The following is a 17,543-nucleotide window of genomic DNA, read 5'->3' as shown; positions in this document are numbered from 1 at the left end:
CAACACCCAAGGTAGCTACATACTTCTCAAATTCACCAGTCAGATGATGTTTCACAAATGTAGTTTTACCAATTAGGTAATTATTTTTAAGGTACACGTAGATGTATACTTGGAATCTTTTATCAGAGAATGCTGGTTTTTTATTTTTTTAATGTTTTATTTATTTATTTAATGCTGCTGTTCCTTGACCTCTTTACTCCTTCGGGTTAAGTGGTGCAGTGGTGAGGGGAGAGAGAGACGGAGTAAGTTTGGCTAGTGCAAAACCCCTACTCTAAAACAATAAATCTCCTCGCTGATCGGGACAGCGATATTCTAGGGTGAAGACTACGGCACCACACAAGGATATACAGTTTCTCCTAGGCTGTCAGCTTCCTCTCAAAAAGCAGCTCGTCACCCTGCTGGTCCTCCTGGAGGTCCCAGCCTAGGAAAGTAAGCACAGCGATAAAAGAACAATCTCCGTTTATTAAACATGATTTTTCTGTTTCACCACACACTCCAGAAAAAAAGGAAATGGGGCTGGGAGTGGAGAAAAAAGGGACAGTGGCTGGGGATAGAGTAGGCTGGGAGTGGGGTAGGGTGGGGAGGGAGAACGTGAAAACAAAATAAAACAGGTAGGAAGAACATCTCCCTACCCTTAAGGTGGTGGCCGGGGGAGGGAAGCATGGGGGGGAGGGGGCCAGGAAGCTCTGTACAGAGGGGTTGCCCCCAGCCCCCACACACACACCCTGGATATGTACAGTACAAACCCCAGATAATTACAACAGCCAAAGAAGAGAAGAAGAAAGGGAGTCCAGGGGTAGGGTCTGAGGTTGGGAAAGCAAGGAAAGGGCACAGGGATAAAATTTCACATATTTACAACTTTTATATAAGTATAAATTTGGCCCCGGCTGGGTGTATGTGTGTAGTGGGATGGGACTGAAGGGGAACTGTCCATACAAAAGAAAGAAGGGTGGAGTCTGGGAAGAGTCTCAATACCAAACGCAAGAAGGGATGTGGGGGCAAGGCTGGGTAGGGGACAGCAGTCAGGGAAGAGGGGGTGCCAAGGAGGGGCTTCTCCCCTCCTGTGACCTACCCACACCAAACCCCATCCATCCTACCTCCCCTATCCCGCCAGAGAGCTATGTACAGAGAAACACCGAAAAATTGTGGACCTGGCGGGAGGGAGGAAGGTGGAGGGAGATTGGGGAGGGGGGGGAGGATGAGAGGGAAGCCCAGCCCTGTCCTACCTCCCCCGGGGGACAGAGTCATGGAAGGGGGCCCTCAACACCCCTCCTCCAACACAGGTCCCCCCACCCTGGGGGAGAGAGACATGGCTTTTCCTAGAGTAAGTTCCCCCCTCCCCCTGGGAGTAGAGACCAAGAAAAGAGAGGGGAGGGGCAGCGGGGCTGTGTGTGTCAGGGTAGGGCAGATCAACTAGTCTGTCCTCCCCAACATACACCCGCTCCTAAACCCTAACCCCTCCCCCAAACCTCAATTCCGCCCCACCCAACACACTGGGGGAGGGGGGGGCATAAGCCCCCTCACCCCGCTCTGGGACCAGCCAAGAGCAGATCAGGTATGGGAAGAAGGGGAGACAACTCCCATTCCCCCCTTGCCACCCCCTCCCTGCCCCGGTGGCCCCTCCACCCCATCTGGGTTCTGGGTGGGGAGGGAGTAAATTTAAGAGTGGTAGGAGGAGAAGGAGTTTGTGCGTGCTGAGCCCCCCCAGACGCTCCTGAGAAATCAAGGGGTAATAGGGCCCCCTCACCTGGGGTCCCCTCCCCATAACAAGGGGGACAGGGGAGGCCAAAATGGGGCGGTGGAGGGGAGTTAGATTGTCAGCTCTGGTTACTGCTAAAAAATCACCCTGAAGTTGAAAGTTTGGAGGTGCCGCACCCCCACGGTGGGGTGAGGGTCTGTCCCCCAGTGCTCAGGGGAACGATGAGGCAGAGGATGGGGATAGCACCCCGGAGTGAAGGGGTCTGTGTGGGGTAGGTGGTGTCCTGGGGCAGGGGTTCCTGGGGGTCACAGGGGGAAGCACCCCAACAGGAAGGAAAAGGGAGCAGCTGAGGGTCCCTGCTCTCCCTCCTGGATATGGTGCAGTGGGGGTGGGGGACTGGTGCCCCCCAGCGAGGCATTCAGGGAGGCAATCCCGTTGTCCCTCGGCGACGTCCAGTCCTGGTGGTTGGTGCCGTTCCAAGGTGGGGTGCACAGGGAGGGAGAAGGAGGTCTGTGATGCAGGGTGGGCTAGTGGTCTGCGGTGTTTCGGAACTCGCCGTTCTCAGTAATCTGCAGCCGGGGTGGGGGAGGTGGGGCTGGGGGGGCCAGGCCGTTCCAAGGTGGGGCCAGCGTCACACGCGGGTTTGTTGGACCCAAGGGGGGAAGCTGCCTCTCCTGCAAGACACCAAAGAGGAGAGCGCGGACTTATTGAGACGCTTCGCGGGGGCCTGGGTGCCAGCTCCCTAGCAGTGGCCTCCCCCAGAACTGGCCCACTCCACAAACCACATCCCACCCCCTTCCCCCAGGACACCCCCACCCGCATCCTCCTCCTTTGTTTCTCACCTGTAGGAGAAGTTACATCTTCTGGGATCAGGGAGAAGAGAATCTCACCCCTGACTCCTAACCGGGGCCTTCAACCCAGGGAGTCGCATCAGGAACCCAGTTCACAAGAAGTAAGTTTCCTATCTCACCCCCAGCCTAACCCTTGCATCTTCCCCTGCCCAGTGCCCCCCCTCCCAGGCCACCCCCAATCAGAGGTGGGAACTTTGTGTAGAGGGAACAAGGGGAAGCAGTACAGCAAAACCTCATTAATCCAAACCCCCATGGATTTGGGATTTTTTTTCATAATTTGAACAAAAACTGGGCTTGAGTTTTCCTTTATCTGTGAAGAAAGGGTGTGCTAAGCAAAATTAATAGTGGAAACGTGTATGTGGGAGGGAATATTTAACCTATACCAGAAAACAGACTTTTCAATCCTATCTACTCATTAACACATGCTCCCTGAGGGCCTCAAGTGGGAAAGCCTCGTTCATTGAGTTCTACTTACTGTATATAGTATGAAGACATGCATTTCATTAAATAGACACTGTCATTCAGTTTTGTCACTTATTCACAGTGGCCAGCTTCTCAAATATAACATTCCAAATTAGAGAGGTTTAACTGTACTGGGGGGAAAGGAAGGGGATTCAGGGAAGTGATGTGGGAAGGAGAAAACACTGTGGGAGGGGCCGCCTCTCGCTCACAATAACGGCAGGAAGGAAAGGACTAGGAGCTTCTGCAGAGACGCAGCATGCCCCAAGCTCTGCATCCCCAGGAAACAGAAGGGCTTCATTCCTTTCCACCCCCACGCTCCTTTCATTCCCTCACCCTGGGCTCCCAGTTAGAGGGTGAGGGGTACCAAACCCTACTCCCACCCCTGGTCCTATTCTACCCCTTCCTACCCCTCCTGGACCAACTCCTGGCTCCTCCCCTCAGCTCTGGCTTCTGTTCCTCTGCTGGGAGAGGAGAAGAAAGCCATGTGTTCTACACTTTGGGTTGCTTGCTTAGGCTTTTAAAAATACAGGCACATAATTAATTTTTATGTTAATGGCTGAGTTGCAGAGGGACCAATACCTGAAAGGGGTTTAGAGAATGTGTCCAAATTATTTCCTGGACCATAGGGCATTGAATCCTGGCAACCTAGCTGTGTCTGACAGAATCTCTAAAAGATATAAAAACACTCCAAGCAGAGGCTCCCAGGTCACCTCTCCTCATCTCTCAGAAGGTCACCCAAACCCAAGATTTAAGCAAAGCCACCCTCTTAGCTTGCCTCTCCCACACTTTCCACAGCCAGCAAGAGAGGAAATCCTGTATGGTAGGGTATCCTGAGTGTGGCAGGAGAGCAGGGGAAGGAAACCTCAGATTCCCTTCCCTCCGCTTGTCTGCTGGCAACAGCACACAGGCATGCCCCCAACACCCCCATGGACCCAAATTTAGAAAGGAGATAAATTAGGGTGCCATTATTCATTTTACAAAAGAATTCACCACAGGAGTCCTTTAAATGGTGAGGTCCCCTGGTGCCTTGCAGCATCTGTTTTTAACTCACCAACTACTTTGACAGAGAGGCCGGGCAGGCAGAGAGTTAAAATTACAGTGTGAGGAGACACTGCCCACTGCAGATCAATCCCGCAGAAAATAAAGCATCTCAGAAGTGATGTCAGTGGCTGACTGGTTCCCATTTACTGGCTTTTCAGGTAGGATTCTGTGTCCAGCAAGGCCACTGGGTGGCGGGAGAGGGGGAGTGAGTGGCATTAGCAGCCCAGGGCTGTGAGCACTGACGAGAGGTTATTTAATCTGCTGGTTCTGGCATCTCTGCCTGGAATCAACATGGCTACAGAGCCCACGATCTTAATTAGGAGGACACCTCCCCCCACTTCCAACTCCCAATGCCACATGCACCAGTCCACATCCTAACATCTGTCAAGGTTCCTTTCTCGCTCCTCCTTGCTCCACTCACCCTTACTGTCCCGACATCTGAACAGCATCCTTTCCCAGCACCCCAAAGTCTCCCTTAATTAATTACCCACTCTTAATTCCCACCCAATAGGGTTGAATAGGAACCCCAGATGCCTTCTACCTCACAGATGTAAGAAAGGAGAAAGAGAGAGAAACAGGTGAGGGGTGGGAGGAAGGAGGGCTCTCTACAGAACCAAGGTGTGGGAGAAGGAAGAGGAAACCCCAGCCTACCTGCTGCAGCCAGCACAGCCCCTTTAGCCAGGGGCCCCCAACCCAGCATCACCACCACCCCTTTAACAAACCCTGACCCCAACATCCCAACCCCCAAGGACGCTTTGGTGAAATGGGGGGTGACAGACATACACTGGGGAGGTAGAGGAGGAGGACTGAGAGTCAGGAGGAGGCCGCGGGGAGGTGTGTAGGAAGGGGAGTGTGATCTGGCGGATGTGCGGGCCATCTAGGGTAAGGTGCTTGGTACTGGTCAGGTATCGCTGAACAGTTCTGGGAGGCGGCAGGAAGTGCTCTTGGGACAATGCCTGGGGAGACAGGTCTGTGCAGGAGGTGTCCAGAGGATCGGGCCTGTAGAGGTCCTCGGGTGTGGGGGGCAGCAGTGAGCAGGGGAGAGGCTCCGGAGAGTCAGAAGGGAGTGGGCTTCACGACCAACCTGCAGTGGTCCGGAGTCACCTCCCCCTGTGTCCTCCGCCCGTGGTCAAAGCGGAACCAGGAGAATTACCTGATGAGGAGCTGCAGGGGGAGAGAGTGGGGTCATGGGGTCAGGAGCCTTGGTGGTGCTGGGGGGGAAGCCTGGAGGTCAGAGCAGAGGAAAGAGGAGCATGGGTGGGAAGTGAGCAGAATTGGGGGAGAACGAGGGGTTAAGGGGGCAGGAGGGAGGTCCTAAAGGTTGGCTGGTGAGAGAGAGGGAGAGCAGCCAGGAGCTGGAGAGGCCAGTCAGGAGTGAGGACCACAGGGAGAGGCAGGCCAAAGAAGGCAGCTAAGCCTTCAACACTGAGGGAAGGAAGGGAGAGCCTACAGGACAGGGGGCTTTCAGGATCTGAGGAGTCGGGAAGAGGAGGCCCAGTGGCGGCTGTCAAGGAGTGATGGGGATTGCGGGGCCCAGAGAACAGCGGTGACGAGTACCCCAAGTCCCCAGGGCACCAGCCGGAGCCTGGGGACACTAGCACTCCTACTGCCCTGGGCTCTGTTCTAGCAAACTGCAGCCTCTGGCCCTCCTGTCCCGAGAGGAGCTCAGAGGAGGCCAAACTCCCTGACTCACACAGGGGTGGGCCCAGCAGGGGCAGGGGTCCAGGAACTTGGTGGGGTCTGAGGTTCTGGTAGAAGGTCCTGAAACGCAAACAGAAGTGGGAAAGGCAGGGTGGGGTGGCACGGCAGGGGAGGGGGGCTGACACTGCTGGGAGTGACAAAGGCACAGACAATGGGATGAAAATGGGGTCGCTTGGGGGCTGCCAGGAGCAGCCAGTGGACAAACGGAGAACAATGGGAGAGACGGATGGCGATGGGGCTGGGGTGGCTGGTGCAGTGACTGCACGAAGGACAGTGGGATGGATGGGGATGGGACACGGAGAAGATAAATGACATTGTAATTTCCACCTGAGCGTCGAGCAGCCTCTTCTTGGGTTCGGGCAGCGGCTCAGCCATGGCGGGGTGCTCCCGGCGCAGCTCCTCCTCCACCAGCATCAGCCTGAAGGGACGGGCTTCAGTGGGGTTAGTGGCGGGCACGGGCGCGGAGCCTGCCTGGGGAGCTCACGATCCCGGGGAACCCCACAGCTCTCTGGAAAAGCCTTGGGCATCCTTCTCCCCCGCGCTCAGAATCCCTCCATTGTTCTGACTCCAAAAGACGCCCTGTCATTCACCTTCCTTTCAGGGACGCTCGCATCTCCCTGCTAAGTACGCGTTTCTGTGCCTCAGAGACCCCCTACCTACCACCAGGCACCCCGGCCCTCTGTGCTCCCACTCAGGACTGTGCCGTCCACCCTGTGGCTGAAGACCTGGCTTCTCCATCCCCCACCCCACCTCACCGAAACTAGGCCATCTCCAGGGCAGCCCCTAGACACCCCTCGCCCAAGAGGGGTCTCTGCAATCATCATTCCCGGACTCTCCTTGCCTTCTGTGAAGATTCTCAAGGTAACTTCTCATAAAGGATATCAAAGCAGTGGTTTTCAAAAAGGTTTCCAGTCAAACCTTTTTCTTCTAATTAATCTTACTCAAAAATACATTTAGAATGCGTGGAAATGGAGCTGGCTCTGGTTGGAGTGGGGGTCCTAACCAGTTCTCAAGCTAACTGATCCCCTTGTTGAGGCACCTCCTTGGAGCCCAGGGCTTGACAGAGCACAGGCTATAACAAGCGTCATTTACTTTCTGATGGAATACCTTTCCACGGCTGCAGAGGAGGGTGGGCCCAGGATGGGACGGTCAGGGGCTACTATGGCCAAGGGACCCCTGCTTAGATTTGGGGTGAACATTACAGGCTGAGTTGAGAATAACCAGTGGGGAGTCCCAGGCTAGGCCAGGTCCAGACAGAGAGAGATGGTTGGACAGTAAGAGGTACATTTTCCATGGGCTTCAGAAGTTACTCTACTAGGAGAGAGATCAGGGTTTAGTAAAGGGACATTTAATGCACTAAGCGGGAGGTTTCTCTCCATCTGGTGATGACGGAGTGGGTGACAACCCTGGGAGGAGGGTAGTGGGCTTTCCTCCTGGTGTCCTGAGTTGGGGGATGGGGGATGGTGGTTGGGGGCTGGGGGGAGCTCGCTGGCCCTCTTCAGCCTCAGGCTCTCCTTTGCCACTCCTCCCCGGGCCGCCCCTCACCTGCCAATGATGCTCTTGATCTGTGAGTCCTTCTCTGCCTGCTGCTGCCTTAGCCTCTTCTCGCTCTGTTCCAGCCGGGCCTGATACTGCATCAGGATTTTGCTGGTCTGTTCTTCCTGGGACAGCAGCCTCCGCTCATACTCTTCCAGCTTCCGGTTGGACATGTGTAGCCGCTCCTTCAGTGAGTGGATCTCCTCCTCATACTCCTTCACCTGCCCGCCGGGCACACGACCCCGCACTGTGAGGGGGGCTGTGCCTGACCCCACCACCCAGCCTGTACCCCTGCCTGCCAAGCACAGCCGCCATGTGGTGAGGGACACCCCACCAGCCTCCTCCAGCCCTTCTCTGCCTGTTGGTCATACATACACACGCAACTGGCCTTTAAGAAGGCCCTTCCGTGGGGCTGAGGCTCCCTCAAGATGGAGCAAAATGGTGGACTCCCCCACCCTAGAGGTACACACATGCCCTCACATGTGCATCTGGACACAGGAGGACCCACACAGGAGCCTGGACAGACTCACGGACACACGTGGAATGCATTTTGGCCTCAGCTTGTTAAATGGTGCTGGAAATAATTTATTATAAGGCCTGAAGATATTCTTTTAGCTCAAGTCTATCTACATCAATCCCAACATTTTCCTTTGCTCAGAGACCACTTCTCCCCAAAAGCCTCTCTGCTTCCCCAAGTTGCAGTCATGTATTCTGTATATATAATCTAACCCTGTAGCTACCCTCTTCTTCAGGGTCCTCGCAGCAACGGCTCCCAAGAAACTTTCTGCTAAGTGTGTGAAGGCCAGAGCTCCTGCTGACCTTTGCTCGGGACCACCACCAGCTGAGAGTCTGGACAGTCTTTCCACACGTGGGCCAATACAAACCACCCTCCCCCTAACCACCAACCCTCTGTCACCGATGTCCACGGAACAGTGACTGGGTAAGCCATGCACGGGTCCTGGTATGACCACTCTGCCCCTCGCCCAACGTACAGCTCCCACTGCTAGTGAAGTACCTTCCCCTTTCCTGAGAAGTCACAGGAGCCAGGGCTTCAACATGTTCTCCCCGGGGAAGAACACAGAGACAGCCTAATATAGAGCATGCTTTTCCCCAGACAGTCTATGATGTGTGTAACCCAAAATAACAGAGTTGAAATGGGTTTTTCAATGGACTGTATCTGGCCTCCCCTGACAGACTGAGGGCTTCTCAGGAGAAGACATCGGGTCTTTGTCCTTTCTTTTTCATCGTAACTACCTGACCACAGATGTTGCCCTTGGAAGGGACTAGAAGCCTGCCCTGTGGGTAAAGGGTAAGACGGGGTTTGGGGCAGGGAGGGCCCTGCGTACCCTATCCAGCCGGCTCTCGTCCATGGACTTCGAGTATTCCTTGAGCTTGTACTCTTCCCGCTCGATGTGGGCGCTCTCGATGTCAGCTGACAGATGAGGCATGTTGGAGACCCAGGCCACCGTTCGCTCGGAGGCTGGCATCGTGGGGTTCAGTGTGGATGGCGTCTGAGAATGCTGGGACGGGGCGAGGTAGGGGCAGAAGGAGAGAGGGAAGGTGGGAGGAGGCGGAGTGCTTTTAGAGGGACGGAGCACTGCCCAAAGAGACGAGAGTCCCCTTTCTGTCCCCCGCACTAGATGAGAGTCCCCAGCCTGTCCCCTGCACTAGCACCCATCACCTCGTGAAAGCTGTATTAGTTATTCATCATATCTCCCCTCAGGAGCCCCATGAGGGCAGGGAGTTTTGTCTGTCGTTCACTGCCAAGTGCACAGTGCCTAGAACAGCACGTGGCGCAAAGCAAGCCCTCTATGAACATTTGTTTAATGAATGAAAGGAAGTGAGAAAATTGTAACTTCAAACCACAGTCTCTGTTCTACCACCCCCCAACCCGTTTCCTTCTTCCCTCCCTGCTCTTCACCCCTCCGGCCTTCCTCCCACCCCCACCTACCTGCTTGGTGATGGAGGGCTTGAGCCCCCCACCCCCTCCGCCGCCGCTGCCCCCGCTGCCCCCAATGCTGCCCTCTTTGCTGAGGCTCTGCTGCCGCGGACGAGCAGGGCCATAACTTGGCTCCGGCGACTGCAACAGGTTCCCGCTGGACGGCCGGGGTTTCTGGGCAGCGCTGACTGTCAACTGCTGAGACTTGCCCCTCTGCAACGGAGGCGGCTGGCCCCCGCCACCCCCGCCGCTGCCCCCACCGCCGCTCCCACCTCCAGGCCCTGGGGGAACGGGCCTCTGGGGACCAATGGTGATCTGGGGAGGAGACAGCATGTGCTGCAGGTTGTCCTGGAGTGAGAGCTGCCGACGGGTGAAGTCAGTGCCAGAGGGTCCAAACTCATCACTGTAGCTGTGGCTGTGGAGGATGGAAGCAGCGGGGGGCTTGGGGACCCCTGAGGAGAGGTCTTCGCTCTTGCTATAGCCATGGAATGGGGCGAAGGTGTCCCCTGGGGGCTCTCCACCTCGGTGGTGGTGATGGTGGTGATGGTGGTGATGGGAGGAGGGTGGACCGTGGCCTCCACCCCCTCCGTGGCCCCCTGGGGGGCCTGGCCCATCAGCAGCCATGTGGAAGAGAGGATTCTGGAAGGAGAGGGGTATGCGCAGTTGCTGGGCAGGGACACCGTCCGTGGTGACGCCCATCTGGCTGAGACGCATGCCGGCCGCCGTGATGGATGAGCCGCTCCCCTGGGAGAGGCGGCCAGCAGGTGCGGGCCGCAGCCCCAACGCCGCAGTCAGGGAGGCCTGGCTCGAGTGCAGCAGGTCCCCTACGGCTGCCAGGTTGGACACACTGCTGCTGTTGAGGCGGCCACCGGGCCCGTCACCCTGCAGGTCCAGCATGGAGACGCTCTTGTTGACACTCAGCATCTTCTGCTCTGGTTCTGTGATGTCCGAGCTGCTCGTGCAGTACGCAGGTGAGGACCGGGCCAGGGGTGGGCGGCTGACATAGAACAGGTCTTTCCCCCCACCAGGCGGCGGTGGGGGGGGCTTTTCCTTGGTTGGGGAGGGGAGGCGAGCCATGTCCATAGAGCTGCAGGAAGGGAAGCGGGCACACGAGTGGGAGGTAAGACCCAGGCTACTAGCAGTAGAGCCTCTGTGGTCCAGCATAGGCCTGGGGTGAAGAGTGGGACCCGCAGGGAAGGGCTGAGAGCTGACGTTTGCAGCTCGGGAGAGGGCAGGCAGGCTGGGGGGATGGGAGGGGATGCGAAGGAAATAGGATGGGACAGGGCCCCTCCGGGAAGGGAGGGAGGCCTGGAGAAGGGGAGATGGGGCAGCAGGAGGAGGCATGAGGGGCAGGTCTGGGCAGATGTGGAGGAGATGAGGGCGCATGGAGGAGAAGAGGAGCGGAGGGAGGTGATGGCCACTGGAGTCGGGGTTGGTGGGGGAGCAGACAGGAGAGGAGAGGGCGGGGGAGGGGAGAGCCCCTCACCTGTTGAGGCCTCGAGCCATGAAGGACTGAAGGTCGATGGAGCTGGAGAGAGATGGGAAGAGGGACGAGCACAGACAGAGAGAAGGAGAGAGGCAGGTGGAAGTTGGGGATGTGTGGAAGGAGAGGCGGGGATGGTGGGATGGGTATGGTATCATGGAGGGAGAGATGCGGGCAGAGGAATGAGCAGGATGGTCATCAAAACAACGAGCGGCAGCTGCGGCTCTGTGCGCCTCCCAGCCTGGAGGCTGTGGTGGGGAGGCTCTGCGGGGTGGGGTCCAGGGGCTACTGCTGTAGTGCTGAATCGGGGCAAGGTCTGAGGGGTCCTGGTGGCGGGGCTGGGGATGGTGCTGCTTTACCAACTAATACAGAGCTATCTGAATGTTCTGACACCAGGTGGCTGGTCCAAGTGTACAGGCTGAACACCAGCTCTGAGCAGGGAGAGGGACCTCCTAGGCTTATGCCAGGCTGGAGCTGGTGGAATCTCAGCATGTTTTGGGGGGCTCTACATTCCTTGCTCCCTCTGGCTTGCAGCTAACTACTGACTGGACCTGTCTCCTTACCGTTTTCTCTGAGAAAACGCTTCTCTTTCCTTTCTTTCAAGCCCTCGAGAAAGGCACATGGGGCCCAGTGGAGTGTATCCAGGACAGAAACATAAGGGCGCCTAGGGCACAGGCCTGGGGTCCTGGGTGCTCACCTGTTGAGGTCCCGCATCACGTAGCCCTGCATCTCGGCCGAAGGGCCCCGCAGCACCACAGGCTGAGGCCGGGGCCGCTCGCTCTGACGGCTTGGCTGCCGTTGGATGTTGGGGTTCCTCAGAGCTGTGCTGATGTCGTTGAGGAGCCGGGGCAGTGGGCCCAGCTTCAGAAGGGCTTCCTGGAATGGGGAGGCTATTACCTGCGGGCTAACAGCCCAGCTTTAAGGGAACCTCAGAGAATTCAGGTAGAAGGAGTCTGAGCTGAGGAAGTGGCATTGGAAGTGGCAGTGACATGTCTGGGAACAGGAGGGGGGAAGAATCTGCGCAGGGGGTGGTCTCCGGGCCACAGGAGCCTCTGGTGACCTGAGGACGGGCCAAGGGGCCTATGCTCACCTTGCTGAGCTGGGGCAGCACCTCCCAGAGCAGGGCATGCAGCGTGGAGAGCTCTCGGCCCAGGTCGATGTAACCCTCAAAGCTACTGCTATTGGTCAGTGTGTCCAGGTTGGAGATCTCGTACAGGAACTGCTGCATGGAACCCCACTCCAGCTCCAAAAACTCGTTCATGAAGCCCAGAAAGTCCTCCTTTGAGGTAAACCTGGCCAAAGCATCCAGAAGGTACAGGTCACACCCAGAAGGCCTCCAACCCACGCCTGTCTCTAGGGACTCGGGAGACCCTTCCTGCCCACTCCAGCCCCGTCTGACACCCAGCCTGAGGCTTCCCTCACTTGGAAAAGTTGGCCAGGTTCTGGATGACCTTGGCGATGAGGGTGAGGGTTCGCGAGGTCTGCTCATCTGGGTACTCCTGCATGAGCCCAAAGAGACTGGGTGACATGATGGCCGGGCAGAGGAAGCGCAGGAAGAGCGAGGCGCTGATCAGCCGGTCTGCGATGTCCTCCCGGCCCCTCTCTGCGCAGCGCAGCCGCCAAGACGCAAACACCTCCTTCAGCTCCCTCGGGAACACGCTGAGGGGACGGGGTGGGGAGACAGAGAGAGAGAGAGAGAAAGAGAGAGACCGGGACTGAGCCCCAGAGACCCTCAGCTTCCACGGAACATGCTGAGGGGGGTGGAAGGAGGTGAGGGTGTGGAACCCTCACAGAGGTGAGAGCGACAGGAAGGGAGGGAGGGCGGGAGCGCAGGAGGAGGACAGGAGGCTGCTGGAGGAAGAGGGCTATGGCAGAGGGGACAGAGGGGACAGACAAGGTAGGGAGAGAGAATGGAGGGGAGAGGAGGTGAGGGGAGAGGGACACGCGGGAGAGAGACAGGGGCAAGTGTGAGAGAGACAAGGAGAGGAGGAGAAGAAAGACACCAGGGAGAGACAGAGATGGGAGAGAGATGGAGGGTCACTCGAGGTACAGGGAGCTCGGACCCCCCAACTCTTCTGGATTCCAGGGAAATGGGGATGGAGGTGTCCCAGGCATGATCCCCAGTCCCTGGAATGGCTCAGAGCTCACTCTTCCCACCTCCCTGGTCCTCCTCTTCAATGTCCCATTGACACCTTAAACTCTAACTGGTGTAAAGTGAGCTCAGCATCGCCCCCCACATCTCCAACCTCCACTGGGCTCCCCCTCCTGACTCCCCAGTTCTGTCAGTGAGGCCACCTGTCTCCCAACCACCAGCCTCATGGCCTTGGGAGTCGTCCTTGCTCCCCACAGACATGCCCCCTCCTTTCCAATTACCCAGTGACTCCTGGTGATCCTTTCCGCAGAGGGTCCTTACAGTAGCCCCTTTCTACTTTTCCTGCTACCATCCTGACTCAGGCTATGATTTCCATGCCTGAACCATTAACAACAATCCCCAACTAGCCTGGACTTCATTCTCCCTACTCTAGCCACCTGCCACACCCACCTCCATTTAAGAATTAACCTTCTCAATCATGATACTGCTTGGCATCCCACGACCTGCCAATGAGCTCCAACTCCTTTACCGGGCAGCGGAGGCCTTCAGATTCTAACTCTCCTCGCCATGTCCAGACACGTCTCCCATCACTCTCCACTGTGAGCCACACACTCCACTAAACTACCTCTGCCTGCTGTCCCAGGACCTCTCACCTTCACGCGTGGGCCTGTTCCACGGCCTTCTCCCGAAACGTCTTCTCAGCCCACCGTATCTATACATCAGAACCTGACCTAGTCTTCCAAGCACAGCCATGGGGGCACCTCCTCCACGAAGCCTTCCCTGCTTATCTCAGTCAAAGATCTGCCTTCTCTGACCTTATGTTGCATTGCAGAGGCGTGGGGAGGGGGTACCTTCATTTGGAACTTAACACATACTGTACCGTTCTGTGGCTTTCTGTGTATCTAATCTGTCCCTACTCATTCTGGTGCAGGTCCTCTGAGGGCAGGGGCCAAGCCTCATGGCTCTCTGTCTGCTCTACAGCACCAAGTACAATGCTTTGCCCATAACTGGTTCTCAGTCCTCTTTGAAGATGGACAGATGGATGAACAGATGAACACACGACTCCCCCAACCCTGTCCCCCCAACCCAGGGTTCCCAGTCTCACCAATGGGAGTTGACCACCTTGCACAGGGCCAACTCACAGCACATCCGCAGGTTGGCCTGGTGCTCTGCCAGACTGGACGCCGTGCACTTGATGGGGTCCACCTCACAGTTCTCCTCAGATTCATACAGAGCACGGATGAATTCCCCTGTGGAGATGGGGGCACAGTGGAGGGCGGTCACACTTTCGAAGGGCAGGGACAGGGGCTGCCAGGGTTTGGGGAATCTTGGAATCAGGTTGGAGGGGACTCTGGGCCCAGAAGCATCAAGCTGAGGCAGGGTGGACTTGGGGTCTGGAGTAGCTACATTTAGGGCTGGGGTGGGCATCTGGCAGGTTTAGGAAGAACACCTGTGGGTAGGCCATACCGATGGCATCCTTGAGGTATTTCTGACCAATCAGTCTCATGTACTCTTCTATGGCTTTAGTGGCGAGCGTGTTCTCGCGGAATATGAGGTGCTCCCGTTCCATGAACCGGTCCACCTCGGACATGGCCATGTCTGAAAGGAAGTCCTGGGGGCCAGGAAAAGCCAAGGGTCAGCCTCTGTCCAACCCAAGCTGATGAAGACAGATGTGCCCTACCCTTACTATCCCCATGAGTGTGCACTCCCAGGTCACCTTGTCCTGAGGGCCCAGTACTCACCTTGGCCTTGCCCGTACTCTGCAGGATGTGAACCAGTGCGCTGGCGACCTCCTCCTTGCCCTTGACATTCAGGGCGGGTTCCAACACCGCACACAGCATCCGATAATGGTTGGTGACGTACTCTGCAAACTCCTTATACAGCTCCATGGGCAGGATGCTCATTGTCTGGTAACGCGCTTTCAGCCGCACAGCCGGGCAACCTCCTTTGCCCTTGCCCCCTGAGCCACCCCCTGAGCCCCCTCCCCCTCCCGAGCCCCCCATACCCCCAGAGCCCCCACTGCCTGTTGGCAGGGTCACGGGGTACCACTGCTCTGTGAAGTGGCGCCCAGCCAGGGTGGCCACAGGCACAGTCACCAGGCCGACATAGCCTGCCTTGTCCTTCTTGCGCTTTTTGTCTGAGTCACGGTACAGGTGCAGCCGCAGGGCCCGGACGGCTGGCAGGTTGTTGAACTCGAAGTGCTCGCCCCAGAAGACAGTGTCCCCCGAGGCCGAGCGGGGCTTGGAGGTGGTGCGTGCATACAGCATATCATCCAGGCAGAGCTCGCAATAGTACCGCTTCTTGGGGGGCAGTTCCCGCGCCTCTATGATCCACAACTTCAACACGTTGTCCACCCGGCGGCTGTTGTCCTGCCAGGGTAGGGCGGGCGCGGCAGATGAAGGGGAAGGGACAGAGAGACAGAGACACCAAAAGAGGAGAGACGGTGAAAAAGCCAGATAGTCTCCGACACCAGCAATCGCAGGGCTGAGAAGGCGTGTGCGGGATTAAACCGTGTCACCCCAGAATTCATATTTTATAGTCACATTAAGTGACTATAATCACTTAAGACATGGTTGTACTGGATGAGGGTGGACCCTAAATCCAATGACTGGGGTCTATATGGAGAGGGAGATTTGGAGACCAGAGACACAGGAGGGGAGATGACGATATGAAGATGAAGGCAGAAAGTGCACAGATGCAGCAAGAAGTCAAGGGATGCCTGAGACTGCCAGCAACCACCAGAAGGTATGAAGAGACAAGGGAGGATTCTTCCTAGAGCTTCTGAGGGAGCAAGGCCCTGCTGACACCTTGATTTTTGACTTCCAATCTCCTGAACTGTCAGAGAATAAATTTCTGTTGTGTTAAGCAGTCCAGAGAGTGGTAACTTGTTACAGCAGCCACAGGAAACTGATACAGAGGGAGCTCATACATCAGACGACAGAATTCGTACTGAGAAAAGATTTTGAAAGCTAGAATAATAAACCCAAAATATTAAGGTGGAATTTGAACAGTATAACTGAGGAGTCCTTTAAAAACAATCGGAAAATAATTGCAAAATATGCATAATTGCAGCAGGTGAGACTATACAGTTAGTGTGAAAAGGGCCTGGAGAATGACAATGACCAGTGAGGCTCAGGGGATGCTGCAGTGTGAAAAGAGCCTGGTGTTTGTACTCTGCATGGGGCAGATCACATCCAACATCTTGGGTCTAGTTTTTCAGAAGGACATTGACAAACAAGGTTCCCACAGAGGAGGCCACGAGGACTGTGAGCTCACTGGAAACTGGGAAACAGAGAACAGCTCACGGAACTGGGAGCATTCCTCCTGGGAAGAACACAAACTCAGAATTTTTGAGCCAAAGGGACCTTATAGATTATGTAGTTCAACCCCATTCCTACCAGTCATACAGAGAGGAAACCAAGGTCTAAAGACTCATCTACCTGACAAATCTATGTGTCCTGCAGAAACACTGCAAGCTGGGGCCGGGCGCCCACCTGTCAGGGTATTAGTGGGACATCCCTGCTTGCAGGGAAGATGCACCAGAGGACTTCCAGAGCCCCATCAGTTCCATAAGTCTATGATTTCTATGGTAGGGAAACATCATAAGGTAGAAAGAAAGGAAAAAGAAATGCAGGACTCAGAGGAAAATGGGGGTCCCCTCCTCCTTGGTCCTCTTCTCCCCTAGGCCCCCAGTTTCCCCTGCAGCTTGACCTTTGCCTTGCCCATGCTGTCTGTGTACCCTGTACTCCCAATACCTTGTTGGGTTTTACTGCCCGCTGTAGATTCTCGATCCATTTGTCCCTTTCGGCCGCAGAACGACAGGCAAAACATTTTGTTCCTGATGATGTTGTTACCTAGAGAGGGGTGTGGAGGTCAGCTGGGGCTCTAGAGGGGTGATGACTCCCAAGGACTGAGAGTCCATCACCATCTCTTCCTCCCCAGCCTATCCTCCTTTCTCTCAGCCCCAGAGGCTTCTGTTTCCTTGATGTCCCCACCTCTGCCGCTTTCTCCAGGACTCTCTGCCCTCCCCCTCCGTGACCCCTGCCCTTTGGCCCTCCCCAGCCCCCTACACCCAGTACCTCAAAACAGAACTCCTGGCCCAGGATGGAGCTGTGCACTGGCTTGATAATGGAATCTTCATCCAGGTTGAGCTCCAAGGCCTCAGCCGCACTGCTAGGACTCAGCAAGGACTCGTGGGAGTGCGACTCCTTAAAGCTCTGCATCAGCCGGGCCCTGGCAGGCGGGGGTCCAGGAGGGAGAATCAGGGCCCCACTCTGCTTACACACTCACAGGCTTGCATCGCCAACCTGGCTCTAGGATGGAGACTTGGGGAAAGGGGCTCCTAAACCCACTTCCCACATGGACACAGACACGGACAGAAAGAAACCCAGCCTATCCCCGGGGAAGGACATGAAGGATGTGAGAGAAATGAGAACCCTTTAAGAAATCCCCTCCCCTCAGCCCACCACCTAAGGGGTTGTGAGGACTGGGGACACCTAGAAATATCTCAACCCAGAAAGGGACCATGGAAGAAAAAAAAAAGAACAGGTGGGCCTTGGACACTTCTAGGTGGGACTTCTATGTGACACCTCCCCCGTCAAAACCACAGCTTCAGTATAAGGGGGAAAAGGTGGGAGTAAAGAACCAGAAGTACAGGGGCTTCCCTGGTGGTGCAGTGGTTAAGAATCCGCCTGCCAATGCAGGGGACACGGGTTCAAGCCCTGGTCCGGGAAGATCCC

At 56.3% G+C, this 17,543-nt stretch overlaps 1 protein-coding gene across 4 annotated transcripts in view; it reads right to left on the bottom strand.

Annotated features, from left to right (window-relative positions):
• Nucleotides 1-442: 442 nt before the first annotated feature.
• Nucleotides 443-17,543, bottom strand: part of SYNGAP1 (synaptic Ras GTPase activating protein 1) — a 31,573-nt gene continuing 14,472 nt past the window's right edge. For 2 of the 4 annotated variants that reach the window (XM_032650043.1, XM_032650041.1), the window contains 14 exons: nt 16,884-17,037; nt 16,560-16,658; nt 14,547-15,173; nt 14,272-14,416; nt 13,910-14,054; nt 12,135-12,371; nt 11,803-12,004; nt 11,410-11,588; nt 10,716-10,757; nt 9,242-10,316; nt 8,637-8,810; nt 7,300-7,511; nt 6,082-6,172; nt 443-2,373 (listed from right to left, as the gene is read on the bottom strand). In XM_032650043.1, coding sequence (XP_032505934.1) covers nt 2,227-2,373; nt 6,082-6,172; nt 7,300-7,511; nt 8,637-8,810; nt 9,242-10,316; nt 10,716-10,757; nt 11,410-11,588; nt 11,803-12,004; nt 12,135-12,371; nt 13,910-14,054; nt 14,272-14,416; nt 14,547-15,173; nt 16,560-16,658; nt 16,884-17,037 — 3,529 coding nt within the window. In that variant the 3' untranslated portion in view covers nt 443-2,226. Of the gene's footprint in view, nt 2,374-2,528; nt 5,218-5,746; nt 6,173-7,299; nt 7,512-8,636; nt 8,811-9,241; nt 10,317-10,715; nt 10,758-11,409; nt 11,589-11,802; nt 12,005-12,134; nt 12,372-13,909; nt 14,055-14,271; nt 14,417-14,546; nt 15,174-16,559; nt 16,659-16,883; nt 17,038-17,543 lie in introns of those variants that run through there. The other 2 variants (XM_032650039.1, XM_032650040.1) reach the window with 2 other exon arrangements.

The sequence above is a fragment of the Phocoena sinus genome, chromosome 11 (assembly GCF_008692025.1).
Source record: "Phocoena sinus isolate mPhoSin1 chromosome 11, mPhoSin1.pri, whole genome shotgun sequence".
Classification (NCBI taxonomy): Eukaryota; Metazoa; Chordata; class Mammalia; order Artiodactyla; family Phocoenidae; genus Phocoena; species Phocoena sinus.
Note: the sequence above shows the minus strand (reverse complement) of the source record. Positions and strands in the feature narration are given on the sequence as shown.